Here is a 15,456-nt window from a genome sequence, read left to right on the forward strand (position 1 = left end):
AGCCTACCTAACAATTTATATTGATTTTGTATTGAATTTCGATCACTGTATTCACTATGGGCATACAAATTAAATCAGCACATTGTAGTTTTGAATTTCAGATTTTACTTATTTCATTTCCTTTTAATTAAGTCAACTAGTTTAGCCATACTGTTAGTTTCGATGTCATTTGATCAGTTTTCTAGTTTTGTCATAGTATTCAAAATGATTTAAACACTAAAATAAACTTGTTTTAGTTCGTTTTGAAGTGATGAAAATGTATTGTTTGTCAGTAAATGTTAGTTTTATTTAAGTTTTCAATGTTTTCATTTAGTTTCATAAATGATAACATTGATATGCTTGCTGTAGCAGCAATCTCATAATCATATAGCCTACAGTTTAAGCTAAAAAATAAAGCTAAAAATAAAAATCAAAAGGATCCAATGATACATTTCTTATTTTGCTTCAGGTTCACACTTTTGGGTGATGTGATCTCAAGACACAAAGGTGTTGTCAATGGAAAAAAAAAAGATGTCACTGATGTTAAACATTATTATTAATGGGTAAATATCATATACATAAAATCAACTGGAATAACAGAAAACCCTCTTTAACTTGTTTTAAAAAAATGAATGTAAAAATGATCTATCATCCATAAAATACTTATCTAAAGATAATCAATCCCTTGGTAAATTGTATTGTATTGTTATGTCCTTTTAAGATTTTGTACATGCTTTAATGTTTTTATTTTAATGTTTAATTTATTTATTTTTTCCCTTGCAACCCCCTTAAATGTTGGAAGATTATACACTTTTATACACATGATGAACCCGTTTAAGCACAAGATGATACGAATTGCGATTTAACTACATGTTATTTTGGGATATATTTTCATATGCATATTATTGTTCCCTTTTTTTTTCTTTTTTTTTTTAAAGGTGTGGTCCACAAGGGCCCCGCCCCCCATAACAAACACAATTTTTATTCAGTTATGCATGTCAGGCATTTGAAGTGATCAATCAAAACAGCAGCTTTTATTTATATTTTGCAGAAGATACAGAAGAAGCCTTTACAGTAGTAAACAAACAGAATAAGAAATCCCTCTAGTTTCGAATAAAAAACCCTTGGTGTCTAGTGCACTATGTAGTGATGCTGCCTTCTGCTGGAGCCGCACTGCTCCACCGGCCCGTGCAGAGATGGCGAGGAAACCCCGTGGACACGGCACTGCTTTTTCATGACGGTGAGTTTCCCCTTTGAGTGTATTATAATTTTGTGATAAAAATTTCAAGGAAAAAACACACACAACCTCCTTCCTCCCCTTCCTTCGGGGAGGGAAGAGCAAGCGTGGAGAGAGAAAAATCTATCTGAGACTGAGCAGCAAGGACAGTGAGGGAAAAATATATGAGTGGGAGAGAGGGAGAAAGAAGAAGAAGGAGGAGGAGGAGGAGGAGGAGGGGGAGCAAATTAAAAGTTGCCAAATGGAGATATTGGGTTTCAAGAGGAGTGAGACAGGAGTAAGGGTTTGCCTCTTTTTCAAGTCGTCTTTATGTGATGCAAATTCAAATAAATATTTATGCTTCGCCAACGAATTGTTCTCCGTTCGGTTTTTCCTCGACGAATTCAGCCGTTTCTTAATAGGTGTGGGGAAGGTCCACGACGTCAAGAAGGCCGTCGACAACTCGGAGCACGAAGAATGCATAAGACTCGCCTGATGATCCGCGTTTACCCTTCACCAAACCTAAGACATCCGTGCCAGTATTAAACGAGCCGTCCGATGCCGATTACGCGTTTCTTTTTGCCGCCCGTCCAAGCTGCGCTCGTCGGCTGTCACAGATGTGCAAAAACGCATTGTAGAAAGGCTTTTTCGAGACGTGCGATAAAATGAGTCTCTCCAGCCTCGGTCTATTTATGGACAAAGTCCCTGTGTGTTTCTAGCTGTTACTTTCAGCGAGATTAAGGCGGGTTTTGTGCGTCCTGCCCTTGCGCCATGGAGAGCCTTTTTAGTCCACCCTGTTTGACAAGTGAATCAGTAAAATGCGTCGCCTTGCTTCAACAGGGTTTTACTCTGTATTTTGAGGGGTTGCTGGTTTTCTACGTGTCTCTTTTCCGCCCCTTTGACTTATCAGGCAAAGAGGATAGATAGTTTTTTTTTCTCTGGTAGAGAGGAAGAAAAAATAATTCATCTCCTCCCTCATTTGGCTTGCTAAGTTGACTACAGGTTTAACGAATATAAGTGTTAAATATACCTCACATCTCTAGTACATCGTTTAGTTTATTAAAACCCGTTCATATATATGCAAATTCAGGTTTTTATAAATATATTTTGAAGTTGTTTATCAAGGACATGGGCCGGATTAACCTGTCATACTTTTTTCTTCATTAAGATTGCACTACACGGATATTGCTCTTGCTAGTTAGAAAATGTTTTAAATATATTGACTAATCTTATAATTCATTCGTATCTATTTATACGGTCCGATCAGTGTGTTTATTTTTCTGTTCTTGTGTGTATGCGGTTTAATAATGAATTAATGAAATTCGCAGTTTTGGATTTCTGCAAGTTCAAGCTGTTTTTTTTTTTACAACGCACGACGTCGTTTGTTTTGAAACAAAGGCAAAAATACATATCCATCGAATGCTGTTCAAACATTTAATCACTTTGGGAAAAACAGACAACACATTTCGTTCCCTCACTAATATGTGTTATAAAGCATTAACAGAAGCTTGTGAAGTGCGAGTGTGAACAATCAAACTGGCCAAACATGTTTCACCCATCCCCCACGTTTATTCCTCTGTCACATTTCCACACATGAATTTTCAAGTTGTTCACATTTCTATGGCAGCTTTACAAAAATATGATCTGAAATTACAATCGAGTGGCATTTTTACACTGCACAAGTTCTCTGCGTCATAATGCCCTTTTGTCTGTCGACTGTAGCGAGCAGTGGCGCAGTTTCAATCAGCAGCCGCCATTTTAAAGTCTCTTGGCTGCGCATGTATCTGCAGCAAAGAGTACAGCCATTCTTTGTCAGACTTGTGCATTTTTAAACATAAAGATCATATTTGTGTTACACTACAATGTATGTTAGGCTATTTTACTTTCTTTATGTGTTCTTAAACACTAAAAACATGTTTCCTAGCTGATTTGGATGAAATTGTGTTTGTTGCGAAGTCAAACAATTTCTTACTATTAACAAGAATATCATTTTATGTTGTGTATTTATTCTCCACTGAAAAACATAATTTACTTGAGGTGGTCACACTATAAAAACTCTAAATTTCAGATTCTTAATTCATTTCTGTTTGTCACAAGTTTGTGTATTCGCATTGCTAACGTAGCGTTATGTCAAAAAACTTGGCACACAGGCCTGTGACTGCAGAGAACAGTTATTTGGCCTATTAATGTCAAATGCTTGTATGTATTTAATATTATACCTGAAGTCTTATATTATACCTGTCCTGAGAATGTTCTTTAACCCTCTGGTGCTCCTTGCGTGGCAGTCAAAAATTGCCAATTTTCTTTTCTTTTCAATGAAATGAATGTACTATATTTTAGTTTGATAGCTTTTTATTTAATATTTGTATTTTTAGGGGATCCTATGGTACTAAATTATATGCATTAGTTATAATCCATTTATTAACTGTTAACCACTTTTCAGAAATGTTGAATGCTTTGGAGTATGGTTTGGTCTCTTTTTAAAAGAAGACACTTAGCAGATTGAAGTTGAAAAAAAATTAAAAAAAATTGTATTGTTATGTAAAATGCACAAAACTACTATTTTAAAATTTTATATGAATTATATATTTCCCAAAACATGTTTTCAAAATAAAGCCATAAATCTAAACAAGTTGTGTTCCAAATTTGAGGTTGATATAAAAAATGATTATTATTTTTATTTCCCATTCGTTTCTAATGCAGTCATTTTTTTCAGGACCATTTTTTTTCAGGACTATGATTCACTTTTTGAATCATATCTGTGATTTTTGTTGTGCTCGCATAGCAATTGCCAAAACCTTTACAAAGTTTCATACCATTCCGCTGAAGTAAAAAAAATAATAATAAAAAAAACGTAAAATTGTGACCAAAGAGCACCAGAGATTATAAAACTGGGGATCCTGACAGATTACAATGCTTTGATTTTGTGTAGAACACTATGCACAGTACATTTATTGGATCCTTAGGTGTATTCAGAAACAATTTATATACAAAGCACTCACTGTAGCCAAACGGCAGGGAAATTGTGTCCATTGTAATCTCAAAATCTGTTACTGTCACAGGTGTCATGGATGATGAAGACGACCGCCGTCTTCTGGATTTTTTAGGGTAATCAGCTTTATAATTTGATGGTTATGGTTTTTAAAGAGCTTTATGTTTTAAACATAGTTCAAAAATAAATTTTGCCCATCAAACATAAACAAGCTTTAATGAACTGTTTTATTTCAACAGAGATGTGCAAGCATTGAATGAGTATCTTCATGGTTCAAATAGTAAATCTGTAAGTATACTTACATTATATGACATTTGTGTTTTATGTTGAAAGGTTATTGACAACTTTCTTTGACATTCAAACAGATTGGAGAAGATGATGTGACAAATGCAGCATTTGGGTCGGCCAGCTCATTCTTCACCAGTGACACCGTGAGTATAGTTAAAGTCCCTTTCAAGTAAAGTCAGTTCACATGGCGGCCATATTTGCAATGCTTCCTGGAGGCAATTTTGGTCATGAAGACTAGCTCCTATCTACTTGAATGGGAATAAACGGAAATCTCAAAAACTGCTTGCCAAACTCATATGTAGGCAAGGCAAGGCAACTAAATCTGACATGAACTGTCCTAAAAATATGTTTCTTATGCTCAAATAGCTTTAAAAAGCACATATTTCAGGTTGGTTATGTTAATGCACATGTGCAGTCATGTGCCAAGTGCACGTCTACTACATGTTAACTGGGCTTAACTGTTTCTGTAGGAACAGGAGCTTATAATGACATCTGCAGTGTCGTGACTACTTTACCAATTGGCGATTGGCTCTTTTATTTAGAAGGCGGGAGTTTTCTTGCCATATTGTGTGTTGTACTTTCTCCCATTCATAGAAATGAGTGAACCGCCTTGGTATACTGTATATACAGTCTGGTAAAGATAGAAAGCAATGGGGATACCTAGAATTGTGATTTAGTAGGATCTAAGCACGTCATGCATCTGAACAACAACTTATTTGGTTTTCTACTCAGAGTGGCTCCAATGAAGAACTCAAAGATGGCCACAATCATTTGGGAGAGTTTGGGGAGGCTGGTGGAGCTGAGCTTCAGCTCTCAAGCAGTCTTCCGTTCATCGAGGATGAGCTCGACGGTGGAACCTCTCCGGATGGGGTCGATTTCAGTGGCGAGGACCAACCGTTTGACATCCTCCAGAAGTCATTGCTGGAAGCAGATATCACAGAGCAGACATTGGCTCAAGAAGCCCTTTTGGACTCCCAGCCATCTCTCATTCCTACAGCTACCGCCTTCCCTCAGCAGCTGGTCTCTGGAGGGTTTGGAGGCGTCTCGGGTCCTGGTGTGGCGGCACCATTGGCACAACCTCAGGCTTTTATCCAGCAGGTTCCCCAACTACCCTTGCCAAATGGCCCCACTGGACACATCCAGGTAGTGGGATCCTTCAGTGGCAGTGCCTCCTCTATGATGACTATCAATAGTTTGGAACAGCCTCAGATCCTGTTGAGGCAGAGTGGAAATGTAGTAACAAACAACAGCGGGCAGGGTACCATGTTCACCCCTTCCGCAGCTGGTCAGGTGTCAATGTCTTTCAATAAAGGAACGATACCACTTCAGAATATTATCATCCAGAGAGGCCCTACGCAACAGGCATTGGTTAGACCTATTCAGCCTAAACCCTTACAGGCAGGAGGACAAACTGTATACAATATCAGCAACATTGGGCTTCAACCTAGCACCAACACTGCTGCGAATTTAGTCAGTAGCCCCTACACAGCTACTGGCTCTCCTCAGTCTACTCAACAGGTGAAAGTGGTCAATCCAGCCAGCAGCATTGTAATGCATTCACCGCTGGGGCAACAAGTGCAACCACAGTCCCAGTCCAATCTGCCTCAGGGGCAGTTTTTGCTACCCAGTTCTATTTCCCTAACCCCTGGTACGACTGTTCACAGCTTCCAGGCTGTGAATGGGCAGGTGTTACAAACAAACACTCAAGTGGGTGACCCGGGGTCAATAAGCACTACCACCTACTCCATCCTCACCAATCAGAACACAACAGTACAGCTTATCGCTGGGCAGAACTTTTCAGCTGGAGGGCAGCTAATAGTCAATCAAGGTTTGGTCAGTGGAGGTCAAATAGGCCAAGCTTCGCCCACACCTGTAATGGAGGTGTGTCAAAGGCCTGTTGCCACGGCCAAAGTTTGGAATGCCAGCGCGTCGCCTAGCCCATCGCCTCTACAGACGTCACAGACTTCAAGCCACCTCACCATGGTCAGTTCTGGTGTTCAAGGCCCACAGGTTTGTCAGCAGTTATCTGTGAGTCCAGGACAGCACCTCCAGCACCTTATGCCCGTGGGCCAGAACGCTCCAACTACTTCAGGCGTTCCAGAGTTTCAAGTCTCTCTAAACCAGGTGAAATATATTTGGATTAATTTATCCAAAGTGGCTCTTCAAAGTTGCATTGTTTCATTACATTTGAATGTTTCTTCAATTTCATAGAACACCGCAGCAGCAACACAAAGAGGGCAAACACAATTAGTTAATCTCCTTGGTACCAAAGGTAAGACTACTTTGGGTCCTTTTGAATCCTTTATTTTTAATAAATATCTAATTTATTTTGTCATGGCATCATTCTAATATGCTGATTTGATGCTCAAGAAACATTTCTTATAATTATCAGTGTTAAAAACAGTTTAATAGCTGCTGAATATTTTTGTGGGAATCGTGATAAAAAAAAAAAATTCAGGATGCTTTTATGAATAGAAAGTTCAAGAGAATAGCATTTATTTGAAATAGAAATCGTTTGTAACATTATAAATGTCTTAACTGTCACTTTTGATCAAACTATTAATTTCTTTAAAAAAAAAACCATACTGACATTTGAATGGTAGTGTATATAATATTATGTGTTTTTTTTGTTGATTTTTTGCACCTGAATTTCCTCTCTTGGATCCATGAAGTAACTTTTCTTTATTCTATTTAATCTTAGCTGTGAAAACACTCACTCCTGCCAGTCAGGAATTGCCTCTTACACCGAAGCGACCTGCAACTCAGCAACTTACTAGAGGAGGAATGTGAGTGCCCAAATTGTACACCCGTTACAGATGAAGTGTGTAATTTCTGCACCATTAGTGTCAACGAATAGAATTGCAGAAATAATGATTGTAACACTGGGGCTTATTTGACAGGGTCCTCCAGCAGTTAAGACAGGATCACTGTAGAGTCATGTCTTCAGAGCGGACACCCTTCACTTCATTAAATGATGGCATTTGCAGATTACTGCCCTATCATGTTTTCCAAGGCTCACCACCACAAGATGAAGATTTCGCCAAAAGTGCATTTTCAACTTTTCCTCTACATAATCAATATTTAACCATAGATAAATCTGTCACAGGTTCTGATGATCATTTTTGACTTTACAGTTGATGACGAGTTTGAGGCAGTTGCCACACAAGTGCTAAACAGAACGCAGGCCATGGTGAACAAATACAGACGCTTACTCATGGTGGAAGCAGAGGTAGGTTCAGAACATGCTTTTAACTTGAATGCACAAAATACTACATATAGTTATTTGTAGGTAATTAATTACTCTAATGTCACTGCTTAATGCTCTTTCAGAGGTCTAGCCCTTCATCAGAAATGGTGATGATTGACAGGACTTTTAACCAAGAGGAACGGGGCAACTTGACCCAAGACAAACGAATGATATTAGTGGATCCAGGTGAGACATGGGAGCCTGGTTGCATTTTCACAGTTTTTTATACTATATTAATTAACTAATACTAATGTTATGAGTTGACATAAAGTAATTTCACGGTCATTTATATAATTTCAATCATCACAAAAGTAGAGTGTGAAGGTGGTGCTGGTAATTTTTGATCATTCAGATACATAAACTGCACGGTAGATTTTGGTTTCTTTTGAAATTGTTGTGATTTATGGAACGCTTTTACGATATTGTACTGTAATTATACCAAATGCAAACAAAATGATATAATTTAAAAATGTTTTGCGCTTGCTTGATTGAATGTATGTTTGTAATTTTTTGCCACATTGTTCCCTCAGATGGCTTCCTGGAAGACTTCTGCTGTGGCCGTAAACTAAGGATCCCAAGTCCCGAAGTCTTGACCCCAGTCACCAATGAGAGCAATCCCAGCACAATGGAAACATCCCCAAGGCATTCCATAAGTCTCACCGTAAAAGATGGGCAGGGTATGAACAGCCACACAGAACCTGCTTATAGGACAGAATCTAAACAACAAGGAATGGAAGAACACAGAAGAACTCCCATCAAGTGCATCCTGGACCTAAAAAAAAAGACATCCAGCACCGTAATCAGCAGCAACAGTCAACATGCTCACTACCCTACATCTCCCAGCCAATCACAGCATAGCTCTGCCCAAGGCTACCCTTCGAGCCTGGGACGGGGCCATGAAGAACAAGTTCCCTCAGATCATAATCACACTTCATTGGCTGACACAGACTCTGTGCTTGAGGCTGCTGTGAATAGCATCTTAGAATGTTAGACAGTGCCATATTTATGTTTGTTAGTTGTTCCATGTTAATCTCATTTCATTTCATGCCATGTGTGTGCGAGCTGAACTCCACGGCATGTGTGAACGGACATACGTTGGCATTATCACGGTTTGAAATGCACACAGCAGCTCTGACTAGGTTGAGGAACAGGAAGGTGAATCTAATGATAGTGATACTCTAATACTGTGCCTGTTGTTCTAGAGAAGTTTACATAAGAAAGCCTTTTTGACAATGCTTTACAGGATACACTTGCAATCACACACACATTAATATATCCACACATACACACACACACACACACACACAATCAAGCAGTAAGTAAGTGTGATGTTTGGAATGTCATGAGTAGACATTGATATTTGTAGCGTATCGATCAATATCAGACACTTAGTCTAATAGTCTGTCCGCACTTAAGGTTTTATGGTTGTCTCAACACTTATGTTGTATCATTGCAGTAGACTTTGACCAAGTAAGGCACACAAACACACCTGCGCGTTTAATTGTTTTTAAACATTGGTTGTGCTCTTTTTTTTCTTCTTTTTTTTAACATTTGTTTTGCAATTAGTTTTGTACCTTACAGGTATGTTACCTCTCCACAGAGACAAAACTCACTTGTGTGGTTTTGTGCAGGGGAAAGTTAAGTCCTCAGATTGAGGGTACAATGTTACATGATGTTTATCTTTTTTGTTTAATTCATTTTTTGAAATGATGCATTATATATATATATTTTTTAAATTCTGTGCTGCTCCCTGTCTGGAGATAATATGTGCTGTTTTGCACCTTTAGTTTGTGTCTCAAAGAACCCTCACTGGTGAATCTCATGAAAACATGTCAGTCGCATTTCAACCCAAAATCAATGGAAAATTTAAGAAATAAAATTCTTAATAAAACTGCAAAAATTTTGCAAAAAGAAGAGGAAACCTATTTTTGGACCAGTAATATATATTTATTGCATTGTGGTACCTTTTTTTTTTTAAATATCACAAAAAAAAATCACATTTACATTTTCTTTATTGTCATCAAATTCTTATTACATTTCGAAATAATCTAGAAGAATTTAAGGCAGTGCAACAATCTCTACCATTATGTACAAGTACATTACAATCTTTTCTCATAACAAATTAGATTTTTTTTTTTTTTTTGCATTATGGTAATGCAAATTGGTTGCAATTGTGCTTGTCATGAAATATTATCATCACAATCTCAGTGGTCCTACAACAAGCTTGATTTCTCTGAGCAAAATATAATTTGATTTGGGGATTTTTGTGAGATTTACCAAGACTGATGTTGTTTGAAACTTTTCATTTTCCCTTGTGCGTTGAGTCCCCTGCTGGTCAGGCTGTAGTCTTGGCAGTCAGTTTGCAGTTACTGCCTCTAGTGGCAGCTTATATTTGCACATGTGGACGTGACCTTGTACTTTAGATAGCCATGATCGCAGCTCTTACAGCCCCTCTGCAGATCATTTCTCAAATTTGCGAACACTTTTTAATCGGTGAAAGCAGAAGTAGTGATGTCACGGCATATCAGTTTTTTTGTTGTTATCTAATTAGTAGCATTATGAGATGGCTGCTTCCTGAGATAATGCAGTTTGGTTGGAGGACAGGCCCACATTTCAAGAACCCGTTCTAAAGAGGAGACTGTAAGCATTCAGTCCTGTTTTATAGACTAGAACCTATATTAACTGTGCCATTACAGGGCTTTGTCAGTCAACGATGGGAGTATGACCAAGACAATGTCAAAAACTGAACTAAAGTTGTAGGTTCCATTGTTTCCAACAGAGTTCAAAGGAATTTGTGACCATAGTTGGCTGAACTGCAGTGTGCGTACATTTTCACAAGTCTGTTTCCATTAGCATCCATTCCAGATCTGAAGGGATGGTTGCTTGTTTTCATCTTATGTCATCCCATTGTTTTTGCATCATTAACACTAAACGCCCACCGTCTTTCCCAGCAATTCAACCAAAAATGACAGACAGAAAAAAAAAAGTGAATATTCTTCTCTCTGATCTGAGCTCTAGAGGTCGGTGTTAGGGAGCATCTAAAGACCTTCACTTCGAAGGGCTTCTTTGCCTTAGGACAGAGCGAGTGAAAACAAGTTTAAATAGTGTATCGTTTGTTTTTACTGCTTTTTGTTGTGCGAGTGTGGCCTTCAGTTATCGTAATACCCCATGGTAAAAGTTGCTTTTAACGTTTTATTTTCTGCATCACCTCAAACTTGATTTGTAATGTTTGTATTACAAAAAATAAAAACATGAAACACAAAATATTTATACTTTTTGTAAAGAAAAAGAATGTAAAACAAAAAAGTTATTTTTATTATGTTAGGTGTACACACGTCATACTGTATATGTGGTCAGTTCATGATTTGTTGTTTTTGTGAGTGTTCATTACAACAGCAGAGATAAATATTAAATCCATTTTGAATACAGCCAATCTGTCGTAATGTCTTCCTTTTTAACAAATTGTGGATATTTACATGCAACAATATTACATAAAAATTAAGAAATTAAACAAGATCGTGTTAACAACAAACAAAAGAACTATATGACAGGCCTCACGAAAAAACAACAATATTGTATAATTTATTAGCTCTCAGGTAAGTCCTCTTTTTGCTTACACGATAAACAAAATGTAAAATTGTTTTGGTTAAAAGCATTCTATTTTTTTTGTTTTTGGCAAATAAATGAACATTTTTAAATATTTAATTCAAATAATTCCATTATCTGTGCTTCAAGATGGGTTCCTATCAAAAATGTAAATTCATAAGTACTTTATCAGTCACAGTCTTGACATTTCTAGCTAACTTGTCAACAAAACCACAGTAAACCTCAATTGTAGTAAACCAATTGTTGCTGGTATTATAATCTAGCCCTATTAATTATTAATCTTATTGTGCCCATATGGCACTGAAAACAATTACAAAGACTACCAAACGTCCTTAATGGTACTTCCTCCAGCGTTCGTTCTCTGTAAAACAGAGTAAAACAGACATTTCAATCATGCATGCCAATGATTATGGGATGTTTTGCTGATGACATCGATTCAGACTCACTGAGATGTGGGTATCTCCATATGTAACACAGAACGCAGTATCCAGTCAACAGCAAGGATATCCCACCGATTCCTCCTCTACGAACATCAATATACTTCCTGTAGTACCACTGCCAACCTGATCACACAACCAGAAAACACTAGAAAAACCACTAACACAAATGTTATGTTATATTATTATGTTGGATAAGGAACAAACCTTGCTTTAACATGGTCACAATCTCTCCAGGTGACACCGGAGTTCGAGCGGCAAGCCAGACACCAAGTTCATTCAATCTGACATCTCCAAGTTTCCGCTGCACTAGAGGCACTATATGAACAAAGGCATTTTTATAATTTCATATTTTTATAATTTCAACTCTCTTGTTTCTTTTGAATTGGTACGAGAAATTCATTATTTTAACGTGCATGTCATGAAAACTACTGTGGAAGCACAATATGGATGTGGAACTTGAAGATGAAATGAAAAATTCACATGAAAGAATGAATATAAATGGTAATAGGAGGAATGAGATGAAACTGTTTCATGGACCAACGTCCCTTTCTAGCCAAGCTGATGAAAGTGTAGCTCATTTGCTATCAGAATGTGCTTAACAATTCTAAGGTACCTAAATGTAAACATAAACCTAAATGTTTTCATTAATTTCTACCATATGAAGTCTTTGTTAAAGCATTATAAGCCATGAACTAAGCCAACCAGCTACGAGGTGAATCACAGCATTAAAAACTTAGATTCGAAGCAAAAACATGCTTGAAAATTTGATAAAAATACAAAGGTACTTAACAGCTTTAGTGAGGAAAGAACTACAATCCCATGAAGCAATGCGAACAACATAATCAAATTAAAATTGATGTTGAAATATAAAACTACTCATTTGTTGAAATTATCTATAGAATGTATCTACAGAAACGATGTATTTTAAGTTCATTGGAAAATATGCATATACATACAAATATTCGACACTCGATTTTCTATACAGCATCATGTAATATAGTTCTCACCACATATTCCACTGTTAAACAGGGTAGTTTAAAAAAAAAGTTACAATAATACGGGCTCACGGCTTCAACGGAAGCACTGTGAGCTACGAGGTTGTTAACTGATGCCATCAGTTAACAACCTCGTAGCTCACAGTAAAGGTTGTCTAAAAAGGTTTCTAAGTTATCATTAAAAAATAATATTTTTTATTTATGTGCTTGAGTATGTAGTAGATAGGCTACTGCGCCGCTCATTCACACAGAAACATGCAGACTTCATATTCCAATAGCAGACTTTTTACAGTTAAACATTCACATATCGTGATTTTATTAAGTGTACATCTACACTTTTGATTTATTCATGCCAAATTCAGTGTCTTTATGCATTATAGAGCAAATTCTATTGTTATTACTTTATTTTCAGAGGGCCCTTTACCGTGTAAAAACAATACACTGGCAACTTGTTTTGACTCATATTAGGGCCGTTCAATCTTTAATTAAAATGTAGTTAATATAATTAAGTAAAAAAAAAACAGATACAAGTATTAAGCCCTGTTCACACCAAGAACGATAACTAGCATAGCGTCCACACCAACACACAATAATGTTCTTGGGCTCTTTAAAGCAGGGCGGATTCTGATTGGCTGTCAATGTTGTTATCAGCTGGAAAAAACGTTGTGAAAGTGTTTCCAATGATATCGTTATCACTATTGTTGTGGTGTGGACTCTGCTATTCTCTTAAATTCAGAATCATTGGTGTGAACATGCTTTTAAACTAAGTGGTTTCTCTTTTTAAAGGGATTTCTCTTCACATGAAAATAACCATGTAAACAGCCAAACATCGCATAAATCATGGATTACCTTCACTTTGGGGGAACGGTCCAGGAAATTGACCCTTCTTCCAAATATTTTCATTAGCATAGCTGCCTAAAGGCACTGAGGAGAACTGTATTTTGTTGTAAGCAGACTCTGGACTACATGATTGACTTCTTGCACCTTGCAGTCTTGAACTAAGGATGTCTTCTGAAGGTTGATGAATGGTTTCTGATAAAGTCAGTGAGGGTGGAAAGGCAACCTTGGTAACTGCTGTTTCAGGCTTGTTTGATTTTTGCATAGTCTCCAGAGCAGAATCTTTGGATGTTTCAATAAGAGGATAAGGCACAAACAGATTATAAGACCTCTTGTAATACAAACTGTAATTGATGTGGTCCCACACAGAAGTCTTGGATGTTAAGAAAGCATGAGCTTTATGCTCTTTTGCTCTTGATACTAGATCGATATTCTTGTTCTGGCTGTTCGCAAGTCTTTCAAGCTCCTCCAAGAAGTAAACTTTTGGTTTGAGTTTTGGATTTTCATGCTGTACGCTGCACTCAGATGGGAGGCTAGAGTTTTTCAGAGTGGCTGGCACAAATCCAGGGGTATTGATTTTACTCTTGGTGATTGACAACTGCTCTGATAATGGTGCCATCTTTAGCTTCTTTTTGCCTTTAGCACTTTTTCCATTAGTTTGAGATGTTCCCTGATTTGGTCTTTTGGAGATCTCACAAAAGCTTTTATCTCCTTCATGCTTGGATAATGAGGTAGGGATGCTTGGCATCTTTGAGATTGGCACTAACAGGTGTAATCTCTCAAGTTCCTTTTGTCTTTTAGCAAGCCATTTGTTTTTAGGCCTCTCCATGTCCAGAGTTTCAGATGATAAGACTTTTACCTCAGTAGTTGTGAGAAGACTGTCTGCATTGTGAGTATCTTCTTTCCTCCTGCTTTTGGAGGTTAGTCTTTCATCAAAGATGACACCACTTGTTGTCTTTTTATGGATCTTCTGTCTGGATGTGGTTGCGGTCAGTTCTTTTGGCGCTTTAATGCTTTTTTGGGGTTGTGTAACTGGTGCCATTTTGCAGTGGGGTAGGTGGGTTTTCAGCCTCTTGAACGGCTTTCCACAAAATGGACATTCTTCTGAAAGAGAAAAGAATAAATAAAAAAAATCAGATATTACAGGACTGGATCAACAGGTTTGAAATCACTGTATTGTTTGTAGAAACCAAGAACTTTAATATTTTCCCCCATATCTCTTAGAAGAAACATGCAATCATTTTATGAGCAGTTTTTGTAATTCCTTTAACCTATCTATTAAATAGCTATACATTTTAAATATCTGTTTAACTGATAGTTCATTTTGTCAACTTCTAAGTAATACACAGACATCTAGTCTCAAAACAGATAGGCTATGGGCTAACAGCCACAAAACTCCACAACTTGATTTAATGGGGTCTTAAAAACTGCAAACAAGGCATGGGATACTAAAATGGACAAATAATCTATCAAATATTTAGATTTGCCACTCACCTACACTCATCTTTATAATTTCACTGCCATCTTTCAATGGAAGAAGGTCTTCTCTCTGGTGTCTTTTAAATTAATCATTATTAAACTCTTGACTTGGGAACCGTTCTCATGCAGCCACTTTTAACCAAGTCGGTTGTATTTTAACTAGCTCGTTTGCGCATGTATGAAATCTGCTGTTTGTTACCATGGGACATCCAGTAAAATAACCTGTCTATGAAAATAACGGACCCTGCGATATGCGATGGACCCGCTAGAGGACATGCTGGATTATTTGGAGTTACGAAAGACCCAGTTAGCCGTCTCTATCAGTGCCTGTGTGTAAGTAGCCTACTGCATGTATGAATAACACCGTTGATCACGAA

At 37.4% G+C, this 15,456-nt stretch overlaps 2 protein-coding genes across 5 annotated transcripts; one reads left to right on the plus strand and one right to left on the minus strand.

Annotated features, from left to right (window-relative positions):
- The first annotated feature begins 982 nt into the window (after positions 1-982).
- bicral (BICRA like chromatin remodeling complex associated protein) lies at positions 983-11,155 on the plus strand. Of its 2 annotated transcripts, none has more exons than XM_084134658.1 (11): positions 983-1,219; positions 4,258-4,303; positions 4,427-4,475; positions 4,553-4,618; positions 5,208-6,599; positions 6,687-6,747; positions 7,177-7,261; positions 7,376-7,521; positions 7,610-7,704; positions 7,806-7,908; positions 8,253-11,155. In XM_084134658.1, exons 1-11 carry the CDS (start codon positions 1,129-1,131, stop codon positions 8,711-8,713), a joined length of 2,595 nt encoding a protein of 864 aa, XP_083990784.1. In that variant the 5' UTR covers positions 983-1,128; the 3' UTR covers positions 8,714-11,155. The 2 variants fall into 2 exon arrangements, with proteins under 2 accessions (XP_083990784.1, XP_083990785.1); XM_084134659.1 differs by lacking the exon at positions 983-1,219 and adding an exon at positions 1,370-1,493.
- Positions 11,017-15,384, minus strand: LOC311095833 (uncharacterized protein). Of its 3 annotated transcripts, none has more exons than XM_084134660.1 (5): positions 15,095-15,384; positions 13,613-14,704; positions 11,973-12,083; positions 11,775-11,891; positions 11,017-11,689 (listed from the first exon to the last, which is right to left on the minus strand). In XM_084134660.1, exons 1-5 carry the CDS (start codon positions 15,102-15,104, stop codon positions 11,661-11,663), a joined length of 1,359 nt encoding a protein of 452 aa, XP_083990786.1. In that variant the 5' UTR covers positions 15,105-15,384; the 3' UTR covers positions 11,017-11,660. The 3 variants fall into 3 exon arrangements, with proteins under 3 accessions (XP_083990786.1, XP_083990788.1, XP_083990787.1); XM_084134662.1 differs by having other exon boundaries at positions 15,099-15,334; XM_084134661.1 differs by having other exon boundaries at positions 15,279-15,295.
- Between the last annotated feature and the right edge of the window lie 72 nt (positions 15,385-15,456).

This window comes from Abramis brama (assembly GCF_963993115.1).
Source record: "Abramis brama genome assembly, chromosome: 14".
Lineage (NCBI taxonomy): Eukaryota > Metazoa > Chordata > Actinopteri > Cypriniformes > Leuciscidae > Abramis > Abramis brama.